The 26287-nt window shown below is 32.9% G+C and overlaps 3 protein-coding genes across 3 annotated transcripts in view; 2 read left to right on the forward strand and 1 right to left on the reverse strand.

The window, feature by feature from the left end:
* Positions 1 to 6403: 6403 nt before the first annotated feature.
* On the forward strand, positions 6404 to 7665 carry LOC111367092. Its single transcript, XM_022987803.1, has one exon. It carries the CDS (start codon positions 6471 to 6473, stop codon positions 7329 to 7331), a length of 861 nt encoding a protein of 286 aa, XP_022843571.1. The 5' UTR covers positions 6404 to 6470; the 3' UTR covers positions 7332 to 7665.
* A 7688-nt stretch (positions 7666 to 15353) lies between these two features.
* Positions 15354 to 23488, forward strand: LOC111367094 (transcription factor GTE10-like). The gene is made up of 19 exons (XM_022987804.1): positions 15354 to 15454; positions 15993 to 17364; positions 17454 to 17505; positions 17624 to 17779; positions 18537 to 18610; positions 18791 to 18848; positions 18932 to 19006; positions 19088 to 19194; positions 19308 to 19356; positions 19474 to 19605; positions 20461 to 20534; positions 20700 to 20757; positions 20839 to 20913; positions 20996 to 21111; positions 21206 to 21260; positions 22059 to 22198; positions 22270 to 22564; positions 22647 to 22757; positions 22851 to 23488. The coding sequence occupies exons 2-17, from the start codon at positions 16192 to 16194 to the stop codon at positions 22480 to 22482; spliced, it is 2607 nt and encodes an 868-aa protein (XP_022843572.1). The 5' UTR covers positions 15354 to 15454; positions 15993 to 16191; the 3' UTR covers positions 22483 to 22564; positions 22647 to 22757; positions 22851 to 23488.
* Positions 23489 to 23587: 99 nt separating this feature from the next.
* Positions 23588 to 26287, reverse strand: part of LOC111366581 (protein PLASTID TRANSCRIPTIONALLY ACTIVE 10) — a 6505-nt gene continuing 3805 nt past the window's right edge. Inside the window, exons 6-10 of the mRNA XM_022987309.1 lie at positions 26038 to 26217; positions 24975 to 25151; positions 24849 to 24899; positions 24531 to 24682; positions 23588 to 24184 (exon numbers count right to left, since the gene is read on the reverse strand). Coding sequence (XP_022843077.1) covers positions 23743 to 24184; positions 24531 to 24682; positions 24849 to 24899; positions 24975 to 25151; positions 26038 to 26217 — 1002 coding nt within the window. The 3' untranslated portion in view covers positions 23588 to 23742. The remainder of the gene's footprint in view (positions 24185 to 24530; positions 24683 to 24848; positions 24900 to 24974; positions 25152 to 26037; positions 26218 to 26287) is intronic.

The raw sequence follows: 26287 nt of genomic DNA on the forward strand, positions 1-26287 counted from the left end.
ATTTAAAATTTTTTTTTTTTTTTAAACCAAAATTAACAAAAAAAAAAAAAAAAAAAAAAAAGAAAAGAGAGAAGGGGGCTTAATGTGAGGCGTTCAAGATAACAAAAATGGAGCCATCAAAAAGATCATCCCTAACCTAACACAATCAGAATTGACACTAATATTTCAAAGGTTTTGTCAAATGCAATCATAAATCCGTTTTCGGCTCGCTAACCTATAAGTCCACTCCATTATTGCCAGCTAAACCACCACTTATAGAAAAGTTTTTACGGTTCAAAAAATCTTATTGCAACTCTACCTACCTGATTCAAGCTACTTGTACATAATTAGTTGATAAAATTAGTTTGCAAAATAACATTTACACCAATCATTTCAAATACACTTTTTAAAATCATTTGAAATCAAAGGCAAAAATTTTGTCAACATTCAACACTATTTTGTACAATTAGATTAATTGTACCTGATTTACGTTCCGTTCACCAATGTTTGCTTGGTTTACGTCTTTTTTGGATATATTCAAATAATAGATCAGTCGAGATAATTTCGAGTGAAGGAAATCATTTGTAATGAAGAGGATGAGAAATTCACGGATAACTTAACCCTTGTTTGGTTGAGATTAAATCAAGATTTTAATTTAAGTCAAAATCAACAATTAAATTCACTCACACGTTTCACGGATCCACAAATTTTCAACTAAAAATTTCATTAGTTTTTATTAAAATTCACTGAAATTTTGATTTTAACCTCCACGAAACAAGGACTTAATTACGCAATCGTGTAGAGATTATTAAAATCATTTGCTAAGTGCTATTTATAGAAATAATTTGGGAAAAAAAAACTATTGGACTGATAGTCTACCAACTTAGCAAAGATCTCGTCATGCCGCTCACATATTAGGTCTTACACAACAAAAAAAAATATTCAGATTAATCGATTGAACATGAAAATTTTAATCAATATCTAAAGGCTTGGATTATTTCTCTAAATATTGTTGATGTTACATGATAGAATTCCAAACCTTTATATGATATTAGAGTATTATTATATTATGTTCTAAGGATTAGTTCGATCTGAATAAGATTCAAATGAGCAAACGAATTTAAAAAATGATGTTTTCAAACGAGAAACCATTTTGCTTATCATGTCAAGAGATAAATTCTAATTAATCAAATATCGAATTTATAAATAATATTCACAAAATCACTTTGAAGGTGAAGTGACTCAACTACACCAACTTTACACCTTGCTTCATATATTTGGATGTCTTTTCGAACTTCAAAAGTGTTTCTATGGACAATACAGGCCACGAATTTAAGGTTATCTGGGGACAATAGAGGCCAATTAAGGTTTAATGTTATTCTCTTTATTCTACCATCCAATGTGCCTTGGGACACGTTTCAAACAAATTTTAAATTTTTGTACTTCAAAAAAGTCCAGAAATGAGATGGAATAATAGATTAGAAAGCTACCTGGTCTCACATTATTGGCTTATTCACTCACATAATTTGAACACTCCTTTTTAGGCACACAGTTTTCAAACTCGTATAATGTTATGTAACATCACTGATTTCAATATTTAAAACGTGTCATCATATTGATTTTGAAATATGTAACTCACATAGACCAACTCTTGTATTCAATTCAAAACGACACTTTTAAATGCAAATTATTAGGATAGGTTATATAAATTCATTTATGTTTTTTTGTTCAATTCAGCACTAAGAGCATGTTTGCTTCGCTTCGAGAATATCATTCTTGATATCATTTTAAAAGGTCCAAAACAAATCAATTTTATTTCTTATATTAAGCCGAACATGCTGATTTAGAACAACCATATCCTTCATTACTCCACGTGTTAGTGTATAAGCTTATTTCTTGTTAGAATAAGTTCTTTAAAACGACTTTCAAGATTTTGTTACGATAACGTTAGTATTGATATGGTACTATTAATCGATTCTGATCTTGATATTGAAGTGGACACGAACGAACACTAGAAGTGCATATGTCTTAACGTGACAATAACCACAGTTATATAATTGACTCATTTGTAACTCATTGGACCACATGTGTTGTTCAGATTTAGTATCAAGAATGATGTTCTTAGAACTTACTTTTAACAGTCTAAATGGGAATTTGGTACCCCTTTATGGGGCATGGAATTGTCTTTATTTCTACCTTCTGATAATGGAGTCTATTAAAGCTTTTGTTGCACTATAGATTCTCAAACAACCAAGCAATATAAATAGCATCCTTGCAATTTTATTTTCGTATTTAAGTGATACATAATTTTATCTATAACACACTTTTGCAATTTTGATAGTTCATTGGAGCTTAGAATAGATAGAATTATTTATTTGAACTCTTTAAACTATGAGATACCCCATTTAGCCTTCGAGATTTATCTTCAAAAGTCGACCTTTACCCAAAAAATAGCCTGGGTTGACTTGTTTTTATATTAAATGATGTGGTATTTTACTTTTAATAATTTTTCTTCAACATTTTCATTTTAACCAAAAAATAAAAATAAATAAATAAATAAAAAATTATGTTCAAACGAAACTCAGAGAAATAACGTACTTTCTTTTTTTTTTTGGTTTGTTTGTAAAAACAGTTTTTTTAAGTGTAATTTTTTCTTTCGTTGTAGTTCGACCTGAAATTTTGTAGTCCGATTTTAAATTCAATCCTGGATCCGTCTCTATTTATAAGTTAAAATTTGTTATAGATGAATAAGAAACAATTTCCACGTTTATATGCACGAATTATTGTATTCGTGATACAATAAAGAGAAACATAATAATTTTTATATAGTACAAAAGGGATAATATTTTAAATTAATACAGCATAAAAGGATAATATTTTATTTCAAAACATAGTCACACATGACATCCTATGAATCTCTCATGCTTTTGCCTTTCATTGCTCTTTTAAGAAACTTTCTCAATTCATACTTGCCTTGGCGTTTTTCAAAAGCTATAACTGATTAATCTTCGCAAACTTACATTTCTAAAAACATCTAGTGCAATTGGAAATTTTTAGCCTCTAGAAAATTTAGCCTTTCATTTTATTTTATGTGCGCTAAATTAAATAATTGTAATTTTGCACACTTTTGAACTTTGACTAGTTTACTTTTTCACCTTCATAAATAATAAAGCAATAATTGAAACTAATAATCTATTTTTTAACATATTTTGAAATTTTTTTGGAGGTATTTTATCTGAATAGTAGAGTTTTTTTTATTAAATTAATTTAACGTAACTTTTTTAGTACGCTCTTCAAGTAGATATTTGTTCAACGAACTTCAAATTAATAATTAGAGACATATTTAGCCCTTCTTTCTGCTCCATCAATTCTAAAATATATTTTTCTCTTTCTTATTTTCAATCATACACTATTCAATAAAATAATATTATACGTAAATTTAAATATTTTTATTATTTTTAATCACAAGTTATCCAAAAAAAAAAAAAAAAAAAAAAAAAAAAAAAAAAAGGGGGCCGCACTTGTCTATTGTATATTTGAATTTGAAAGTTCATTGTGCATGTTTTTAGGATGAATAATATTGACCATACGAAATGTTATTTGTACATAATTGAGTACAAATTGATTTACAAATTGACAATGTGGAAGAAAGAGAAAGAGAAAAGAAAATAAGAGGGTGTTTGATAGACATTTTATGTAAAAATGCATTTTAGAATAGTAAATTGATGTGAAATGTGTGGTTGAAAAATAAGAAAAAATTTTTTATTTACGTGTAATATTATTTTAATAAAGAATATGTGGTTGAAAAGAAGAGAGTAAAAAATGTATTTTGAAAAAAATGGCTATCAAACAGAGCCTAAGATTGTGTTACATGTACACAATGATTTACATCATTTGATGTAGTGAAGTATTATTGGATCAAAAAAATTTTCCGACCAAATAAAAAAAAAATTACACTCTATTTTTGAAACCTCATTTATATGTATTATGTATAATTAACATTAATTAAGAAAATAAAATGAAGTTAAACTTATCATGGTAATGTTATTCGTACATAATGGGATATATGACGATAACATGGAAGAGATTCTCTCACGTCATCATTATATACACCATTACGTTCTAATAACATTACTCATCTACTTCACATCATCAATCTATAAATTAATATGTATATAATTATATACAAGTAACATTATGTAAAAAGAAGTGTGAGAGTTTTTTTTTTTTTAATAAAATTTTGATCCAATCAAATTTTGCTACATCATTTGTTGGTATATAAACAAATATGTAAGTAGTGATTTAAAAGAGCATATTTTACAAATTAGAGATTAGTTATAAATTTAAAGAGTAAAATTTTTTAAATATTTTAACAGGCTTTTTATATTTGATACTTAATTTCAGTACTCCCAAAAAATATTTATTAGTTTTTTTTATATTTTATTATCACTAGCTTTCTTTTAAATTAAAACTCACTCTCTAAATTAAAATATTAATTTAAAACAATTTTGAACCATGATTTTAAGCATCCATTCTTTAAAATAGAGATCATCTATCCATGGATTTTGGTACTTTTACAAAAAAAATATACATAATTGATTACATAATATAATGTGGTAGAAAAAGATTGAATGAAAAAGTTAATTATATTTCAAAATGACAAATAACAGAGTGCCATGTGGAATTATATAATCTATTGTGTAAATCTTTATGTATTTTCATTGTTTGAAATCAAATGCCCTTTACTCTGTTCCCATAATCCGCCGTCCACGCGGCGCAATCCCAAACGGCTAATCGCCCAACAGGAACTTATCACTATCCAAAAAATCAGTTTTCCCATACACGTTTCAATCAACCAATGAATCCACTGCTGTGTACTTGACGCACAAGACACAAAGACAGACGTGGCCCCGCTTCTGACGAATTACTCGCCACTCCTCGTAATCTTATTGGTTCAAGTTTTGGGTCCATACATACTCCCCTCCTATTGGATGGTTTGGGTTACTGTCACGTGGCCCACTATTCGTACCAATCGTGTGTTCTCACCCGTATTAATACTATTATCACACGTGTCCCAAGCTCAAATTGCAAAACCCTAAAACTTGGAAAAATTTGTTTGGAGGGCACCTTGGACTATGGGTTTGTTTTGTATTGGTTATACGACTTTGATATGTTTCGTTTTGATCAATGGAGTTACATTTTTGTTATACATTGGTCGTTCTCCGAGTAACTGTGACATAATTGAGGATTCAAATATTTTTAGCAATTCACGTGCTTCTTGTCAAGTGGTACAAGAGCTGAACACTAACTCAAATTCTTGACTCTCAATTATCATTATCGGGTTGTAACTAAACTCCTGTTTAATTGGTATTAAAATCAGTTTTTTAATAAATTTTGATGAAAATTGATCAAAAGAGTGATTTAAAAGTTGTGGATCTTATTACCCCTCATTCGGTTCTCATTATTTGAGATTATAATTTTTGAATTACTATTATTATTATTATTATTATTATTATTTTAAGAATGTGAATTTAAAAAATAAGAAATTTTATTGAATTTACATGCAATATTATTCTATTGAAAAATATGTGACTGATAAATATAGAGAGAAGAGAACCATAACCCTTGTTTTGCCCCCATTAAACTTACAATTCACCTCTCTCCTCATCAACTACATATTTTCAATAAAACAATATTATACATTTAAAACTTTTTTTTTATCAAACATTTTTAAAAAAATTACTATTTCAAAATACATTTTTCTCAAATTCTCATTATAATGGGAGCCAAACAAGGGCATAATTTTAATGGGGCCAAATGTAGGAATATGTAATTAAGAATTAATTATTGAATTTGATTTAAATTAATTCTAAAATTTAATCCTTATCAAATAGGATCTAATTTAAATAAAAGAGGAGACGTCTAGATAAATTTGATATAATGTTATAGAAGAAAAAGGTGCACAATGAGACAAGTCAAAGTTATATTGTTTAGCCTCAATTTGATGGGTATTGTTGTGTAAAAACGATGTGTTATCTATTGATTTTTGGGAGAACATATAGTTATAAAGTAAGAAAATTTTAAGTTCTGTACAAAATATTTTATTATGTGAACATGTGATTGAAAATAACTATGAAAAATACATTATTTTGTTTTAAAGGGGTCAAACAAGGATGTAGTTTAAGAAAAAATTGCATATTAGCATATGTATATGATAAATTTGTGACCTAAATCTACATGTGACCTAATTTGGTTTGGTCACGCTCAAGTTGAAATGAAAATGTCAATTAGACGATTAAATTAGAATAAATCAAAGTTGGGTGATCAATATTAAGAAACTTTCAAAGTTAGGTGACCCCAACTAAAATTCCCCCGCCTTTCAGTATAAATCAAACTCCGAGGGGAACGATAGTTTTTCATCTTTAGTCGAAATATATTTTGCTTAAATCGTATTACTGAAATTTCACATAGAAAAAAATCTTGAAAACAAGATGAATGGAAGAGGAGGATGCTGTATAGCGAGGTACACTGGCAGCGACGCGTACGATATGTCTAATGTCGGACGGATAATGATGCGGTTCCGGCCAATAGCTCCGAAGCCAGCTTTCACTAATGGGTCAGTTTCCGGCGCCGGCGCCAACAGTTCCACAACGGAAAATACCGACCCATCTGTTAAAACTGGCCGTGGGAAAAGGAAACATGCTAAAGACACAGCCAGTGGTGCTAATAATACGAACAAAAGGGTCTGTAACAGAAAAATAAAAGCTTCACCGGAAAACACCGCCCCCGGTGGGTCAGTATCGGGTGTAGAATCGTTGGTGACACTACCGTTGTTTCCACAAGCTTCCGACGGGAAGGAGAATAAGAAAAGAGGCGCACCCAGTTTTCCTTTATGGTTGAGCTTTGGGAGTGGAGAGAGAGAGGATTCAGCGGTGGTGCTTCCACCGGAGCCGCCGCGGGCGATGGTGGGCTCATGGGTGAAAGTGGAAAGCGTAATCAACACTTTGCTAGACTGTTATCGGCTCGGTAGAACCGACGAAGAGAGAATGGTGAGCCTACAGCGTGACACGTGTCCGGGTATCATATCGGACGGTCTGAACCGGGTTTTGTGGACCAATGAGGCATACAGGAAGATGGTCGGTGGCGCGGCGGAGGAGGTGGTGGCGTGGCTTGTGATGAAGGCAGAGGCAGTGGTTCCAGCCGGGATCCCTTCGTTCACGTGCCGGGTCAGGGTGGTCACCTTCGGTAAAGACAAGATTTCTCTTACACTGCCGTGTGATGTTTGGAGAATGGACTGTGGAGGGTTTGCATGGCGGCTCGACACCACGGCCGCGCTATCTTTAGGCAGATAAACAAGTGAATTAAGCTTCTTGAAAGATCGAAGCAAAGAAAAAAAGCTATCTTTTGAATATTAGTTATAACAGATTGACTTATGGATAAGCACTTCTTCTAACCCGTGTAAAACCCTAATGATAATATGATAATAATTGTGAATATTTTTCATTTTCTCCTTTTTATGTCAATAGGTGTCTTGAATCTTGATCTTACCGGTGTGTAAACGTTTGGCCGTGCTTAAAAGTCATTTTTTTAATTGTTTAAGCTGCTGAAAATGACAGTACTGGCTGAACATGTTTAATATAATTTTGTTTTGAGCAAGGAAATTGAATTTTTCCGTTTGTTTTTCAATTTTTAGTGCATGCAAATGTAATCTTGGTTTTTGTTGGTTCATTTTGTCCTAAATTCTCCTCGTCGTGTTTGCAGTTTTTACTTTTATGTTTTTATTTGTTTGATATTTATTAACATGTTGGAATGAGTCGACATTGAGGGTGTTAAAAAGGTATCCACCTAGATGTATCTGTACTGATTCCTCTATTCTTAAATACGGTTCTTAACTGGAAATTCTCAGAAGATAATTTTCGTTGAGCTGGGATAAGAGAGAACATGTGTGTGGAGAAAAATAAAAGGGGAATTTGGGTCCAGTAATATTAAATGGCCTTTGATCAATAATAAAGACAAATAGAAAAATACAAAATATTTTAGTTGACAAAATGACAAAATTTTTCTTTAGTTTACCTAATTTCATCCTGTCATTTTTCTTCTAAATTCATCTTAAAATTCTAATTTTTTTTTATTAAAAATAACGTATTCTTTCCATTTTCATCTTCTTCAAATTTTGGTCTTCAAATTTACAATTACATATTTTCTTTCTCTTCAATCACCGTTCTTATTACCCTAAAATTATGTTCTTTATTATATTCTTCACTTATTTTGAGTATCTTTTGGGTGAATATAGATGCTCTTAGAAATTGTATATATGTTTTATTTTTATTGTTAAACAATATTTAGTTGGTATTGTTTTCGTATTTAGAAGAGAACATGTGTGTGGAGAAACATAAAAGGGGAATTTGGGTCCAGTAATATTAAATGGCCTTTGATCAATAATAAAGACATAGAAAAATACAAAATATTTTAGTTGACAAAATGACAAAATTTTCCTTTAGTTTACCTAATTTCATCCTGTCATTTTTCTTCTAAATTCATCTTAAAATTCTAATTTTTTTTTATTAAAAATAACGTATTCTTTCCATTTTCATCTTCTTCAAATTTTGGTCTTCAAATTTACAATTACATATTTTCTCTCTCTTCAATCACCGTTCTTATTACCCTAAAATTATGTTCTTTATTATATTCTTCACTTATTTTGAGTATCTTTTGGATGAATATAGATGCTCTTAGAAATTGTATATATGTTTTATTTTTATTGTTAAACAATATTTAGTTGGTATTGTTTTCGTATTTAGTGTGTTTTTTTGTGTTATATGCAATCATTGGATGTAATAACACTCCAACTACTATACGAAATACAAAACAACACTCTAGTCGTTATTTGTAAAGTAAAACGACACTACAGTCGTTATCTGCTATAGTTTGATTTTTTCAATAAATTGACCTCTAATAAAGGATTCGCTAACATATATAATACAAAAAGATTGACTAGTCACAAAGAACAATTGAAATGACATATTTTATATTATTGAGATGGTAAAAGCAAAAGTCACCGCACTCATATGTGTCGATTAAATTAATGAACATATCTATCAACTTTTGTACGTGTCATGTACATATTACAACATAACTAAATTTCATTTATTATTTTTAGGGAACAAACGAACCGTAACTGCTTATACTTTTATTTATGCACGTAACAGTACAAGTGTTTTTTTCATATCCAGTAATGAGACTTGTGTCGTTCCGAAAATTTCACATATATTCGATTTTTTCAACAAAACAACATTCAATAATGAACTCCCTAATGTATGTTATTGACATGAAAACATTTATACTTTGTTAGGGGTCCAATGTTTGAAATCATTGTGCTAGAATAAAATCAAAATACAGGAGAAATCAATAGAACGGCACAAGAGCCGTTACTAAAATGAAAAGACCATTCTGTGTTCTATCTATCAATATGAGTTGAGAAATATGCTCATTAATTGTCAGTCTAACCTCCCAATGATGGCACAACTGCCGTTATGATTGTAAATTCACTTGTCTATGAGAACAACACTTGTGCCACTATTAAGATGAGAACGTTTATAAACACTCATATGTGTCGATTAAATTAATGAACATATCTATCAACTTTTGTACGTGTCATGTACATATTACAACATAACTAAATTTCACTTATTATTTTTAGGGAACAAACGAACCGTAACTGCTTATACTTTTATTTATGCACGTAACAGTACAAGTGTTTTTTTCATATCCAGTAATGAGACTTGTGTCGTTCCGAAAATTTCACATATATTCGATTTTTTCAACAAAACAACATTCAATAATGAACTCCCTAATGTATGTTATTGACATGAAAACGTTTATACTTTGTTAGGGGTCCAATGTTTGAAATCATTGTGCTAGAATAAAATCAAAATACAGGAGAAATCAATAGAACGGCACAAGAGCCGTTACTAAAATGAAAAGACCATTCTGTGTTCTATCTATAAATATGAGTTGAGAAATATGCTCATTAATTGTCAGTCTAACCTCCCAATGATGGCACAACTGCCGTTATGATTGTAAATTCACTTGTCTATGAGAACAACACTTGTGCCACTATTAAGATGAGAACGTTTATAAGAACTTTATAGCTATCATTATGCTTGTAAATATACTTGTCTATAAAAATGGCACTTGTGTCATTGCTGAGATGAAAAGTCTTTGAGAACAGTATTAGCGTCGTTACTGGAATTAAAAGTTCTAAGAGAACGACATAAATGATGTTATCAAAATATGAATTTCTATTATTACTGTGAGAACAACACAACTTAAGGTGTTAATTCGAAAGGTCGTAACTTTGGAAACAAACGAAAATAAAGGAGAAATCAATACAATAGCTCAAGTGCCATTACAGATAATAAAACGGTACTTGTGCCATTCTATCTATAATTACGAGTTTAAGCAGCTACATCTGTTCTTGAGTCAAGAAATAATATGTTGAATTCAATTAAGTTGTAAGGTAGACCTAACATTTAAAAAAATTAAGAGATATGCTCATTACATTTATTTTGTTGAAAATAATAGAATCACTTGTACTTTCAACAACTTTATATCAAATAATTTACATCATTTCAATCGTTCTTTGTCACGTGAATTATTTTTCTCGCGTACTTTACAGATCCAATGCTTGAGGATGAAATGTTACTGAGAATGACACTTGTGTTTTTATTGAAATGAAAAGTTTTAAAAGAACAGAACAAGTGTCGCTTAGAGGATAAAAATGTCATTAAGAACGACTTTTTTGCCTTTTTTGATATGAGAAGTTCTAAAAGAACAATTCAAGTATAGTTATCGAAATATAATTTCTCCATGAGAACAGCATTTGTGTTGTTACTGTAAAGAAAACTACCCTTGTGTCATTCTATCTATAAACACGAGTATAGATAAACCCAAAACTCACTTTAGCTGTAAGATGGACATGTCATTTACAAAAATTGAGAGATGTGCTCATTAATTACATTTTCTACGAATCAATACAATGACTTATGATTTCACCAATTCGATATTGTTTAACTTATGTCAATTCAACTGTTCTTTATTACGTGATCAACATTTCTAACTTTCTTAAGTTAGGGGATCCATATTTGAGATCCCTGCGTTGGAAAATAAGCAAAATATTTGAAAAATCAACAGAACGATACAAGAGCTGTTAAACAGCACTTATGTCGTTCTGTCTATAAACACGAGTATACGTAGCCATGACCCATCCATGCCCCGAGAATTAATAAGTTGAACTCATTTCAATTGTAATATGAACATTCCATTTACAAAAGTTGAAAGATGTGCTCATTGATTATATTTTCTAACGAATCAATACAACGACTTGTTATTTCATCAACTCAATGTCGTATAATCTATGCCAATTCAACCATTCCTTGTCACGTGATCAACCTTTATAACTTTCTTAAGTTAGGAGATTCATGTTTGAGGTCGCTGCGTTGAAAAAGAAGCAAAATTTTTGAGAAATAACAAAACGACACAAGAGCACTTAAACGACACTTGTGTCGTTCTTTCTATTAACGCGAGTATATGTAACCATGACCCATTCATGCCCCGAGAATCAATAAGTTGAATTCGTTTCAATTGCAATATGAACATTTCGTTTACAAAAGTTGAGAGATGTGCTCATTTATTATATTTTCTAACGAATCAATACAACGACTTGTGATTTCACCAACTCAATGTCGTATAATCTATATCAATTCAGCTTTTTTTGTCACGTGTTCAACCTTTCTAACTTTCTTAAATTAGGGGGTCCATGTTTGAGGTCGTTGCGTTGAAAAAGAAGCAGAATTTTTGAGAAATCAACAGAACGATACAAGATCAGTTAAACGACACTTGTGTCATTCTGTTTATAAACACGAGTGTAAGTAGCCACGACTCATCCATGCCCCAAGAATCAATAAATTGAACTCGTTTCAATTGCAATATGAACATTCCGTTTACAAAAGTTGAGAGATGTGCTCATTGATTATATTTTCTAACGAATCAATACAACGATTTGTGATTTCACCAACTCAATGTCATATAATATGTCAATCCAATCGTTCTTTGTTATGTGATCAACCTTTTTAACTTTCTTAAATTAGGGGGTCCATGTTTGAGGTCGCTGCGTTGAAAAAGAAGCAAAATATTTGAAAAATCAACAGAACGACATAAGAGCTATTAAACGACACTTGTGTCGTTCTGTCTACAAATACGAGTATACGTAGTCACGATCCATCCATGCTTCGAAAATCAATAAATTGAACTAATTTCAATTGCAATACGAACATTTCGTTTACAAAAGTTGAGAAATGTACTCATTGATTATATTTTCTAACAAATCAATACAACGACTTGTAATTTCACCAACTCAATGTTGTATAATCTATGTCAATTCAACCGTTCTTTGTCACGTGATCAACCTTTCTAATTTTCTTAAGTTATGGAGTTCATGTTTGAGGTCACTGTGTTGAAAAAGAAGCAGAATTTTTGAGAAATCAACAGAACGACACAAGAGCAGTTAAACGACACTTGTGTCGTTCTTTCTATAAATACGAGTATACGTAGCCACGACCCATCCATGCTTCGAAAATCAATAAATTGAACTAATTTCAATTGCAATACGAACATTTCGTTTACAAAAGTTGAGAAATGTGCTCATTGATTATATTTTCTAACAAATCAATACGACTTGTAATTTTATCAACTCAATGTCGTATAATTTATGTCAATTCAACCGTTCTTTATCACGTGATCCATATTTCTAACTTTCTTAAGTTAGGGGGTTCATGTTTGAGGTCACTACGTTGAAAAAGAAGCAAATTTTTTGAGAAATCAACAGAACGACACAAGAGCAGTTAAACGACACTTGTGTCGTTCTGTCTATAAACACGAGTATATATATCCATGCCTCGAGAATCAATAAGTTGAACTCATTTTAATTGTAATATGAACATTCCGTTTACAAAAGTTGAGAGATGTGCTCATTGATTAAATTTTTTAAACGAATCAATACAACGACTTGTGATTTCACCAACTCAATGTCGTATAATCTACGTCAATTCAACCGTTCTTTATCGTGTGATCAACATTTCTAACTTTCTTAAGTTAGAAGGTCCATGTTTGAGGTCGCTGCGTTGAAAAAGAAGCAAATTTTTTGAGAAATCAACAGATCGACACAAGAGCAGTTAAACGACATTTGTGTCGTTCTGTCTATAAACACGAGTATACGTATCCACGATACATCCATGCCTCGAGAATCAATAAGTTGAACTCATTTCCATTGCAATATGAACATTCCGTTTACAAAAGTTGAGAGATATGTTCATTGATTATATTTTTTAATGAATCAATAAAATGACTTGTGATTTCACCAACTCAATGTCGTATAATCTATGTCAATTCAATCGTTCTTTGTCACTTGATCAACATTTCTAACTTTCTTAAGTCGGGGGGTCCATGTTTGAGGCCGCTTTATTGAAAAAGAAGCAAAATGTTTGATAAATCAACCGAACGACATAAAAGCTGTTAAATGACACTTGTGTTGTTCTATCTATGAACACGATTATATATAGCCACGACCCATCCATGCTTAAAGAACGAATAAGTTAAACTCATTTAGGTTGTAAGATGGACATGACATTTACAAAAGTTGAGAGATATGCTCAATAATTATATTATAATGAACTAGTAGAATAACTTATGTTTTTATTAACTCAATATCATATGATCCAATCATTTAAATTAATTTTTGTCACGTGATTAACGTACTATCTTACGCATGTTAGTGATTCAATGCTTGAAGTTTTGAGTTTAAAATAAATCAAAATATAGAAGAAATCAACATAATGGCACAAGTGCCATTTCTGAGAAGAAAACGACCCATGGGTTGTTCTATTTGTAAACACGATTATAAAACGGCCACGTCCTGTTCACGACTCCGAGAGCCAATAAGTTGAACTCATTTGAGTTGTAAGATAAGCATGATATGTACAAAATCTGAGAGATATGTTTATTATTTATATTTTAATTAATTAATAGAATAACTTACGCTTTTACCAATTTGATATCACATGATCTATGTCATTTCAATCATTCTTTATCATGTGAATAACTTTTTCATTTTATTTATGTTAGATGGTCTAATACTTGATGTCTTTGTCTTGAAAATAAATCAAAATATTGGAGAATTCAACGGAACGACATAACTTCATTTATTGAGAAAAACGACCCTTGTATCGTTCTATTTGTAAATATGAATACACGCAGTCACTCCCCATTCGTGTCTCAATAAATAATAAGTGAAAGTTGTTTACATTATAATATATACATGAAATGTGCAAAGGTTAAGTAATATGTTCATTAACTTAATCGACGCATATGAGTAGGATGACTTGTGCTTTCACCATTTCGATAATATAAGATTTTTTCGTCGTCATCTTTTAGAAATTACCGATTCTTATAACGTGCTAATTTAATTTGTTATTTTTTTTCAAACGTTTTGTAATGATGAGTGGAGCACAATATTAAAAGTAATGGCCAAAAAACAACATTGAAAGTATAATATCAATTCTTATGGGAAAAAAAAAAAGGTCTATCGATTATTAAAAATTACATTTTTAAGTGTGGTTGCTATTCGAATCTGGTAGTTCCCATAGACAACAATTGTAATAATATATAAAATTATTTTAAATAATGTTATACTGTTAAAAAAATTGTATAGCCTCCATAAATTAATGAAATAAATTCATCATTTATAAATTTTTCAATCTCAACCTTATTAATTTATAGAGGGTAAAATACTTCTATAATGTCACATTCAATTGGATTCAAGTTAACTATTGTCAAATACAGTACAAAAGAGAATTGTACGTGTGACATTCCTCACTTGCCCCTAATTCGCAATTATTATTTGGGTAAAATTTAGTTTTGAATAGATTTTTTTGGACAATATGTAGTTAAAAAGAAGGAAAAAATTTACATATAGAATATTTTTTTGTGTGAATGTGTGATTGTGTATGTATATATAAAAAATAAAAAAAAAATTGAAATAGTGGTTATCAAATGAGAACTAAATATCTTCTAAGTATATTTCGAAGTCTCAAATTTTTGAATTGCGAAATCCCTAAGGACTCTCGATTAAGAGTGTTAAAAACCTATATAAGTTTTTTCGTAATAAGAATATACGAAAACAAAATACTTCTATAAAGGTCTCCAAAAAAATAAAAAATAAAAAAAGTTCCCCAATCAGCATATTCCACGTTGCATCTAATAGTTATAAATCAATAAGAATCTTCACCCTTTATATTCAACGGTATGGAAAACAACGGCCAGGATTTCTTGAACATGGGCGGGCAGCGGGCTTCAAGCTATCCAGCATTTAACTCTCTGGCGATTCGTCGGAACCCCATTTTCCCGGCTATCAATATTAGTAAGTCTCTCTCTCTCACATTTTCCCGGCAATCAAATTTAGTAAGTCTCTCTCTCACTATATTTTTATATCTAGGTTTTGGCCAAACTGTGCACTAATGCAATCCAAGATTTTCAATTGTATTCTCGTGAGGCTTTTTCTTGTGTAACTTCCATAATTTTCATTTCTAGAGTAGGGTTGTGATTTTAGTACCATTTTTGAAATCGGATAAAGGAAGATAAATTCTTAAATGAATGCCGAAGTTATGTTTTTATCAAATTGGAGTTCTCTTAGTATTTTCTTTACTTGATAGAAGCTTAACTAATTACGAGAAGGAAAAAGATAAGATAAAAAACAATGAATTTAAAGATACAATGTTCTGAATATATCAATATTGATGATAGTGACGATATTGATGATAGGGACAATATTGATGCTAGTGACGATATTGATTTGAAATATAATTTATTTGGTGGAAACTGATAACTATGCGATGAATTTGGTATTGAAAGAGATTTTATGCATTAAGAAGTTTGAAATTAGGGCTTTTTATGAGCAGAAGCATACGATTTGGGATGAGAAAGAGTTGATATGTGAAGAAATAGGTGGTTGAAATTACGGTACCGACTGTTGCTATAGAGATAATTGGGTAGAAGGAAACAAGAAAGTGATCAAAAAAGGGCTCTGGTTATTTCATGGGGAAAACATGGAAACTTTCTAAGGGTTGCTCCTCCGGGGTTTTGAGGGATTAGCCATCAATGGCGGCATCAAACGATTTTGGGTGCTCGGGTTCGGTTGATACTCAGTCAACTTTTCCAGAGGATTCTGATACCCCTAAAAAGAAACCTATAAGCTTGAATGTGGATGGTTTTGATAGGTCTACTCTGCCAATACAGGCCTTTTCTTTGTCTAGGATGTCACTTTTGCAGAGGAGGGATTTGGAGATAAAACTGAAAAATGAACTTGAACAAGTTAGGATGCTTCAGAAGAAGATAGCTTTGTTGAGCTCAAATGCCACTATTGATATGCATTGTTATGGTGATGGCCCAAAAAGACCAGCCAAGGTGGAAAGTTGTCCGATTTCTGTGAATAAACTGGCTGCAGTGCTGGAGAAGAAAACTGTTCCTTGGGGAAGAAGTGCTTCCCACATGAAGGGTGGGGCCATATCAGCTAGGCAGACTGAGTTGGAGAAGAAGCACAGTTTGCGACAGAATACCAGTCATGTAAGGTTAATGAAACAATGTGAGACACTGTTAAATCGGTTGATGAAGCAGAAAAATGCACCAATCTTTAATAGTCCGGTCGATATTATAGCATATAATATTCCTGATTACTTCAAAGTCATTAAGCGTCCAATGGACTTCGGGACAGTTAAAACTAAGTTACTTTCATGGCAGTATTCCAGTCCAGAGGGGTTTGCTGCAGATGTGAGGCTAACTTTAAAAAACGCAATGACTTACAATCCGCCAGGACATTATGTCCATCTCATGGCCGAGAAGATGAACAATTTTTTTGAAGTGAGATGGAAACAAATTGAGAAGAAGATTTCTGTAACAATGGACGAATCCGTGCTATTAAAATCAAGTGCTTTAATGGAAGCAGAAACTCCTTCCATACCCCCTGCTAAGAAGCAGAAAATCACTTCTGCTGAAAACAAGTTCAAGCAAAAATCAGTTGAGCCTGTTATGAGTAATGTAGAGATTCGAAAATTGGAAGTAGAATTGGATCTGTTGCTGGAAGAATTGCCAGAAAATATTATTAATTTCCTGAAAGAGAGCACTTTGAATGGAAGACATGTGAATGAGGGTGAGATGACCATTGAACTTGACACTCTCAGTGATAATACCCTGTTCAAGTTACGGAAACTTTTGGATGACTACATAGCGAAGAAGCAGAAAAATCAAGCAAAAATATGGCGGTGTGAAACTGAGGTATAGCAACGAGTCAGTTTTATGTTTATAACTTTGTCTGCATGAGAGGCATACATCTTGAACCGAAATACTTGTTTTTGTATGTTCAGCAGATACAGAATGAGTCAGGGTACAGAAATTCAAATGTTCAGCCTTGCAAAGGTAATTTTCCCTTCTGTAGATGAAGTTGCATTCAAAAGGAGGAAATTTTTTCAATAGGTGTTTGATTTGATAATAGATTCATTGGGTTTGTGACCCTTTTTCCCGAATTCATTATTAGGCAGTGAGCCAGCTGAGGGGGACGTGGATATTGCCAGAAATGATATAGCTATCTCAAGCTTTCCTGATGTAGACATTAATAAGGATGCTACTCGAAGTGATAGTCAATGCAGTAGTTCAAGTAGCTCCAGTAGTGAGTCAGGCTCGTCTTCTGCTGGTTTGTGCTATGATGAAGCTTTTGTGCACTCTTTTTCCAATAGCATTGATTGGATATTTATTACTGTGGTGCTCAATATTTGGGTATGATTTGGACTTTCCATTTTCATTCATGGATGCTAAGCTCTTCTCATAATTCACTACTTCTTTATTCATGAGACTGAGAAACTAGGCATCGTGATACAATGGAACCATAAAGAAAACTTGCTTTGAGACCATTGTGTTCATGGACTTGATATTTACACTATTCTTCTGTTTTCTCATCTGACAGTCTTGGGTCCTGAAAAGCTTTTATGTTTTCTCACTTCAACCGTGAACTCCCATATGCATTCGAAGGGTCTCCAACTTGTGTTCGAACATGTTTTCGGCATATCCCTAGTGTGTTCAATATTAGAAAATCAACACTTTCTTAATCCTATTGTTAGTTCTATGTTTGCAAGGTTAGTCAAATATGTCAGTTCTTTTTTAATGTTATAATTCCGTTGTTTCATTTAGTTCTTCTAGACTACTATACTGTTCGTCTCATAATTTATTCGTTACCTTAAATGTAATGAATGTCATCAGATCTACCTCCACTAACCGAGGCAAGTTTGAACAAAATATGCCGAAACCATAAAATGATACTGAATTTATGATTTTCCTCCTCATCCATGCCACTCTTTTTGGTTCATTTAATGCATTTACATTAAAGCAAAAGAGTTTTTGTGATTACGTATTTCAAGACATCATTATTTATCTGTGTGATGCTCTTCACTCAGATTCCGACTCTGGAAATTCTTCTGGCAGTGAATCAGATGGCGTGGATGATTCAGTTCCTGCTAGTGCTGCTAAGGTTTGATGCTGTATTGGCAATTCTTTTATTTTTATTTTATTTTATTTTATTTTTTTGAGGTGGTGGTGTTGTGGGGGTTTTCATTGTTTTAGTAAGCACTACAAAGATATTAAGTGCGTCTTCTAATGTTCGTCACTAGGTGGCTCTGTAAAATTTGTTTCTTTTTCTTCATGATGCCAGGAAACCGTAGTTTCTGGGGTAGAGAAGGAAAATGATCTCGGTGATGTAAATACTAGAGGTCAGGATTTTGTTGGTTTAATGTGCAAAATTTTCATGATCCTTTTACATTCCAATGTTATACAATCTTTGAGTTTACTGCAGATTTTTTGAATGGCCATACTACACGAAATTCCCCTACAAAATCTGCCTCTGCTGAGCCTAACTGTCGCCAAGAGGGTAAGCAATGAAAACTAATGAAGAAAGCATGTAGTATTAGTTACGCAACAATATCTCACCTGACATGCCGTAACATTTTAGGTGAGATTGCTCCACCTGAGAGGCAAGTCTCCCCTGGAAAGCTTTTGGATGACCATGCAGGGAAGAAGCAGAAAAATCTAGCAAAAAATTGGCCTTACAAAATTGAGGTACACCTGTTCACGAAATTTTTTGTGGGTGGATGAGTTCCTTTCTATTTTTATAACTTCGTTTATATGAGATATCCAGGTGAACCTAAATATGGTTTTTGTGTCTTCTGCAGATGCGCAATGAGTCAGGGTACAGCGATTCATATTTGCATCCTGGCAAAGGTAATATTTTCCTCTGCTGATGAAGTTGCATTGAAAAGGAGACTTCAGTTGTCAATAGGTGTTAGTTTGATTGTTTAATTTTTGCTATCTTACCTTTGCTCCTGAACTCATTACCAGGCAATGAGCCAGCTGAGTGGGACGTAGATATAACCGGAAATGATACACCTACCTCAAGCTATCCTCATGTAGAGATTGATAGTCAGCGTAGAAGTTCAAGCAGCTCTAGTAGTGATTCAGGCTCTTCTACTGGTTCGTGTTATGATGAAGCTTTTGTGCAATTTATTTATTTATTTTTTTCAATTGATTGGAATTTTATTTTTCTAATTGTTTTGATGCTCAATATTTTGTTATATCTATATTGATTTCATTTCATAAGCCACTACTTCTCTTTCTGTATTCATGAAAATAAAAAATTATGGCATAGCAGTCCAATGTTCTGTTATGTCTATGTTGATTTCATTTCATATTATGGCATAGCAGTCCAGTGGAAGCATACAGAGCACTTGCCTCGAGAACCTTGTGTTCATGAGCTTGAAATTTACACCATTCTTCTCTTCTCTCATCTGCCAATCTTGGGTCCTGAAAGGTCCTTCACGTTTTCTCACTTCATTTATGAACTCCCAAATACACTTCAGCGTGTCCTTGGTGTGTTGCAATAGAAAATTAATACTTTCCCGGTTCTACTGAGTTCTGTGTTTGCTAGTTTAGTCAATCATGTCAATTTATTTTTTTGAATGTTATACTCCCATTGTATCAGTTTTTTTCCTTATAGAATACTGTACTGTTCGTCTCATAATTCTTTTCTTTACCAAAAGACGAAGCACTATAGTTTAAATTCTTATTATACCAGTCATTAAGTCAAAATGGGTGAAATATTTACTACATGAATACTAAATGTCATCAGAACTACCTCCACTGAGTAGGGCAAGTTCGGAATTGTTATACGAAAACAGTAAAATGATACTAAATTTTGGTTTTTCTTCTATATCATTTTATGCCACTCCTTTCTATCCGTCGAATGCATTTACCTTAAAACAAAAAGAGTTGTTTCAACAACGAAGTTTTAAGACCTCATTTTTTATTGATATGATGCTCCTTACTCAGATTCCGACTCTGAAAATTCTGCTGGCGGCGAATCAGATGCTGTGGAGTATTCAGTTCCTGCAAGTAGTGCTAAAGTATGATGCTGTATTGGCAATTCTTTTATTTTTTCTCTTTATTTTGGGGTTGTGGTTTGGGGGGGTTTTGCATTGTTTCATTAAGGCATTGATATTAAGTGCCTCTTCTAATCTTCGTCAGTAAGTGCCTCTGTAACATTTGTTTTTTTTCCTTCATGATGCCAGGAAAATGTAGTTCCTGAGGCCAAGAAGGAAAGTGATCTCGGTGATGTAAATACTATAGGTCAGGATTTTGTTGGTTTAATGAGAAAAGTTTTTACGACCTTTTACGTTCTGTGATTATATAATCTTTGCATTTTCACAGATTTATTGAACGAGCGTACTGTGAGAAATTCACCGTCAAAATCTGCCTCTGTTGAGCATATCTGTTGCCAAGAGGGTAAGCAATGACAACTAATGAAGAAAGCATGTACTATCAGTTATGCAGCAACATCTCACCAAAACATGCTGTAACATTTTAGGCAAGTGTGCTCCACCCGAGAGGCAAGTCTCACCTGAAAAGTTTTACCGTGCAGCTCTGTTGAGAAGCCGATTTGCAGACATCATAATCAAAGTCAAAGAGAGTACTTTTGGAAAGGTGTGTGGACTTTTCAGTTACTAGTGAATTCCTGTCTGCTTGATTGCGTTTTCCACCTGATCTGTAGTAATAAATATGAGAAATGATCTGGCAGGATCCCAAGAAATTAGAGCTTGACAGAGAAGAGTTCGAAAGGTGGAGAAGAGAAGGTATGTTGCTTGGTTCAAGGTATTCCTGTGCTCGTGGATTCTGTTTATTTTTCATGTGCAATGATGGTTGTTGGAAATTTGTATATGAAATTGGGTTTGACAATTCTTAATTATTTAAGTGGAAGTTGTTATTTGGCGAATGGAAAATTAAGTCAAATTTAAGTAACTTAAATAGTGCATTATTGGAAAATTATGTAGAATATTATGGAATATGCTAGAAATTATTTGTCTAAAAAGGTATCTTTCAATATGAAAGATCGTGACTTTTGGTATTATCATTTTTTAAGAGATGTGTCTCGAGACTAATTCCAATAGTTGTGTCTTTTCCATAGGTTATATCTTTTGAGACAAACCCTTTCAACATCAATTTATAAACCCCATATGTTTATTTTCATTCATTCATTTACTTCATAATTGCATTATCATACTAATGCATATTTATTTCAAAATTATGTATTTATTTGAAGTCAAATTTCATAAAGAGGATTCAAAACATAAGTAGGTTTGTTGGTCCACATAATTTGGAGTGCTCCTATTGCGAGAAATGGTCGTTGTATCTTGGGAGATGAATACCGTAAAATCGTTAGCACCCTTGCGTGACATTATTGTCTTAAGGACAAAGAGTGGAAGTCTTGCCTCGACCAAATTCATATTCATGAATTTCTCGTTTCTACTTTACGTATTCCATTTGGATAAGTCAAAATCTGTCTGATTTTATGCACATAAACGGTATGCTATTTGAATATAATTTATGCGCATCTAGTTTTCCATCAATGGTATGGGCTTGTGTGTTCTTAGAGAAAGCTCGTATAATAGAAGAAGCCAAAGCAGCTGAAGTGGGTCGAAAAAAGGCTGCAGCAGAAGCTAGAGAAGCTGCAGCGGAAGCTAGAAGGAAAGTAGAACTTGAAAGAGAAGCAGCACGTCAGGCATTAGAGAAGGTAAAAGTAGAAACATTAAGTGAAATCATATTATGACAAAAACTTTTGCGTAAAAATTGTGTTTTTAACAGATGGAGAAGACAGTCGATATTAATGACAATAGTCTGTTAATGGAAGATCTGGAAATGTTTAAAGCTGCTCCAGATGTCAACTTACACGGCATCATAGAGGAGACGAATCTCGATCACTCTCAAAATGGTCTCGGCAGTTTCAAATTTCGGTCGAGCAGTAATCGCTTGGAGCAACTTGGATTGTACATGAAGATGGACGAGGAAGAAAAATGAGGTGAAACCTCAAAGCATTCCAGATACGTTACATGAACCGAGAGGAGACATCGATTGATCAAGTACTCGCGTGTGATTTCAGGTGAGTAGTAATCTTTGTTCGCTCAATTTCATGCAACTGTGTTTGATCATTATCTTTATCGATCAATGGTTGTAATTTCAAGGTTTTAACAACCACAAGGTCGAAGAAGATTAATAAATCGAGTAACTCTTCATCCAAATTTTACAATTTCGAGGCGAAATTGGCAAAATTTGCAATAGAACCCTTGAATTAGGTATGTGGTACTAATCACATATTTTCCAAACTTCAGAAATTCTCTAGCTGATAAGAGTAATATTATTGAATTATTGCTTGGTACTTTTTCCAGGTAAAAATGGTGGTTCTGGAGAAAAGATATCGGAGATGTCTATATTTTCCATTTTTTTAGCAGCAGTACGATACTAGAACAATACTCTTGAACTTGAGGAACCAGACGCAAAATGAGGGAGTTGACAACAAATGTTATGAGAACCGCAATTGTAACTATAGCGAATAACAAGGCAAGCGACCACTACTTGGTTTTGTGTTTTGTTTTGAGTCTGTCCACGTCAAGTTCGATAAACCATTCCAGGTCGTCCCAAAATGGAGGAAATTAGGGCTGGACTCTCCAACCTTCCATGTAATATGACTATGAATTCCCAATCTTTTAAAATGAAGTTTTGAGTCTCCAACCTTTTCAAATTTGTGAATTTAAATCCCCACATGACAAATACCTTCAATGTGAACCTCAAAATTGTGTGCGATTTTTAGTTGAATTTAAGAGAAATGTTAAATGGTTTGATAATTTCGCCCTCTTAACTTTATGTAGTGTAAAAGTCATTTCTAATTTTGATGTCCACATGAAAGACTTTGATCATGTAGGGACCAAATTTATTGACTAATTTAAAGAGGTTGAGAAACTAAATCTTCACTTTTGAAGGTTGAGAATCCAAAACTGCATTATGTAAAAAGTTGGGATCCTACTCCTAATTTCCTCATTATAGATGTGAAATAACTAATAAAATACATAGAATCTATTATAAAAATCCACTCATGAAAATCCTAGGTAAATAACAAATGATTGGGTAATAGTAATGAAATCCAAAATTTTATTTTACTTCAACCAGTCACTAATGTAAGGTACATATAGCAGCGACAAGACATGGGGAAGCACACCTTGATGTCTTTTTTCTTTTGGCTTTAACTAATCTAACCCTGTACAACTACAAAAATATGCCAAACTAATCCTCGAATATTCCGTCATCCGACAATTGTGAAGATTCAGTCCCATTAACGTGAGGCTGACTGGATACCTCTGCACTTTGGTAGCCCAGAATACTGTAATCAAAGTCGTCGTCGTCGTCGTCGTCGTCATCGTCATCATCTTGGTCTCCGTATGAATCTTCATTGTACTCTTTAGGCTTGATTCCAAGGGCTTCCCTCTGCAACTGCTGTTTGATGGCATCTTCATATGACATTTCGTACCAAACAGTACCCTTGCCAACAATTGATTTGTTGTGGGCATCAGTCATCCGTTCTTGCTTGCTCTTTTCTGAGTTCTTTGGCTCTCCCCAGTAGTCATAACGATATAGGGGACTATCTGGATCATATTGGTCCTTTCCGAAGTAACTAGCATCAACATACCTACCGGGTTCTTCCAATGGAAGCCCCAGAGCCCGACGGCTGTAACGGATAAAACCAGGTTCAATGATGCATGTAAGCAGGAAATTAAAAGAATTGCTTATTTAATAACTTGCTCATTTATTCATAGGTAAAACTTTTTTTAAGCTTAGCCAAGAGGCAAACATAAACTGCTCTTAAAATCAGTGTAGCTCTTTAAAGGGTATATTTGGTAAAGCTTTTTCAAGCTTATAAGTTGTTCAAACATCTTTTTATCCACGCATTCTGTAAGATCCACAATTTTTATCCACACGTTCCTTAGGACCCAGAACTTATAATCTACAAAAAGCTTTACCAAACATATCAGAAAAGGGAGCTGTAACTAGGAAGAGAGAACGCTTAAGTATACCAGCTTATATCTCTGAGTAGAGCTTCTCTTTCCTCAAAAGATCGGCGCCAATGGATAAGGTCATATTCATCCATCTCCTCGTTTCGCCGCAGCTTGGTGATTTTGTAATCCTCTCCTCTTTCTTCTGCTTCCTTCCGTAGTTTATTATGGAACTGAAATAGAGAGTGCAGAAATAAACATCAAAAAGTCATTTCTTCACGAGCAAATACCACAAAAATATGGACAAATAAAACACTGTAACGAAGAATAAAAAACAATCTGATGAGTCGAAAGGACAGTACATATGAAGCTTAAGATTACAAACAGTCTAATGCAAACCTGACGCTCAGCAAGTGCAGATTCCAAATCAAGTTCTTTTGTGCTTATTCTCTGCCAATGAATGATCAATATCATATAAATGACTACAACAAAGTAAAAATTCCATACCACATGAAAAAACTTTACCAGTGTCATCTTTGGAAGTAGTGTTTTCTTATAATAAGCTTCGCCGTACACTACACTGTTTTCTTCATCAAAATCGTCATCATCTGTCAATTCAGTTAACTTTTTGCCCTTGTACTTATCAGGATTAAGCTCCATGTCATCCATAATCATTTGTTCAGCATTATGTATCTGCCATAGCTGCAAAGCAAAAAATAGCACACCTAATAATTCAGACGCAGCTCATTAAAAGCTTTTGATAACATAAAAACACATTTTAGTAATATAACTTTTTATCATATACAGAAGAAACAAGCAAAGTAGCATTTTGGATCATAATAACTATCATTGACAAATATTAAGTTAATCAATATTTGTCAATCAATCAAGATGGTCTGGATAAGGTCAAAATGTTGAAAATTTAAGAAAATATTTTGGATCATAATAACTATCATTGACAAATATTAAGTTAATCAATCAAGATGGTCTGGATGTGCAACCATAAGACTATTTGATGCACCAGTATGGACCTGAAAAAATGATTATTGCCTCGTAAACGAGAACTATATAAAAACACTCACCTATCTTCTCAACTTAGTGCATGTTTGGCAATGCTTAAATTGTTTTTTAAGCTGGTCAAATATACCTTTTATCCACGCTATGACCCACTATTTACTAACCACTTATTATCCACACCTCCTGTAAAATCCATAACTTATAAGCACTTAATTTAATATTTAAGCTTTGTCAATTACGCACTTAATAAAAGATCACGACTAAAAGTTTAATAAGTCAAATACTGACACTAAACTACATGGGGAAAAAAAAAATCAACATGCTTCCAGTTAAAAGCATGCACAATCTGGCATCAATAGCTCTAGTGATATCAAATTGTGGGCTGACTTGAACAGAAAATAAAATTCACTGGCCAATGCTGATACTCACTATGGAGATGGTGCAAAAGTACACCCAAATTATACATGACTTAGCAAAAAGGGATTCATAAGCATAAATGATATATGTATTAACCCTGCAATGGCCCTCTTAGACTGCCTTTTCACGTTATATGAATCACATACAAGGATACCTTATCAACATAAGGGTGATTTGATAACAGAGGTTCCTCCTCCACCTTGATATCAGGATCTTTTCTAGGAACAGGAGGTCTTCCACAATCACGCTGCAAAAGGGAAACAATGCCAAAGCATAAGCTTTTAATGAAATCGGTCCTAAAACTCCTAAAGATGAAATTTGTTAGACATTGATTCAATCATAACCGCTGGCTTTAATAAATCCAACACTTGGTTTGTGATGCTTGAAACCTTTTGTTTATTAAT

The sequence above is a fragment of the Olea europaea genome, chromosome 18 (assembly GCF_002742605.1).
Source record: "Olea europaea var. sylvestris chromosome 18, O_europaea_v1, whole genome shotgun sequence".
Classification (NCBI taxonomy): Eukaryota; Viridiplantae; Streptophyta; class Magnoliopsida; order Lamiales; family Oleaceae; genus Olea; species Olea europaea.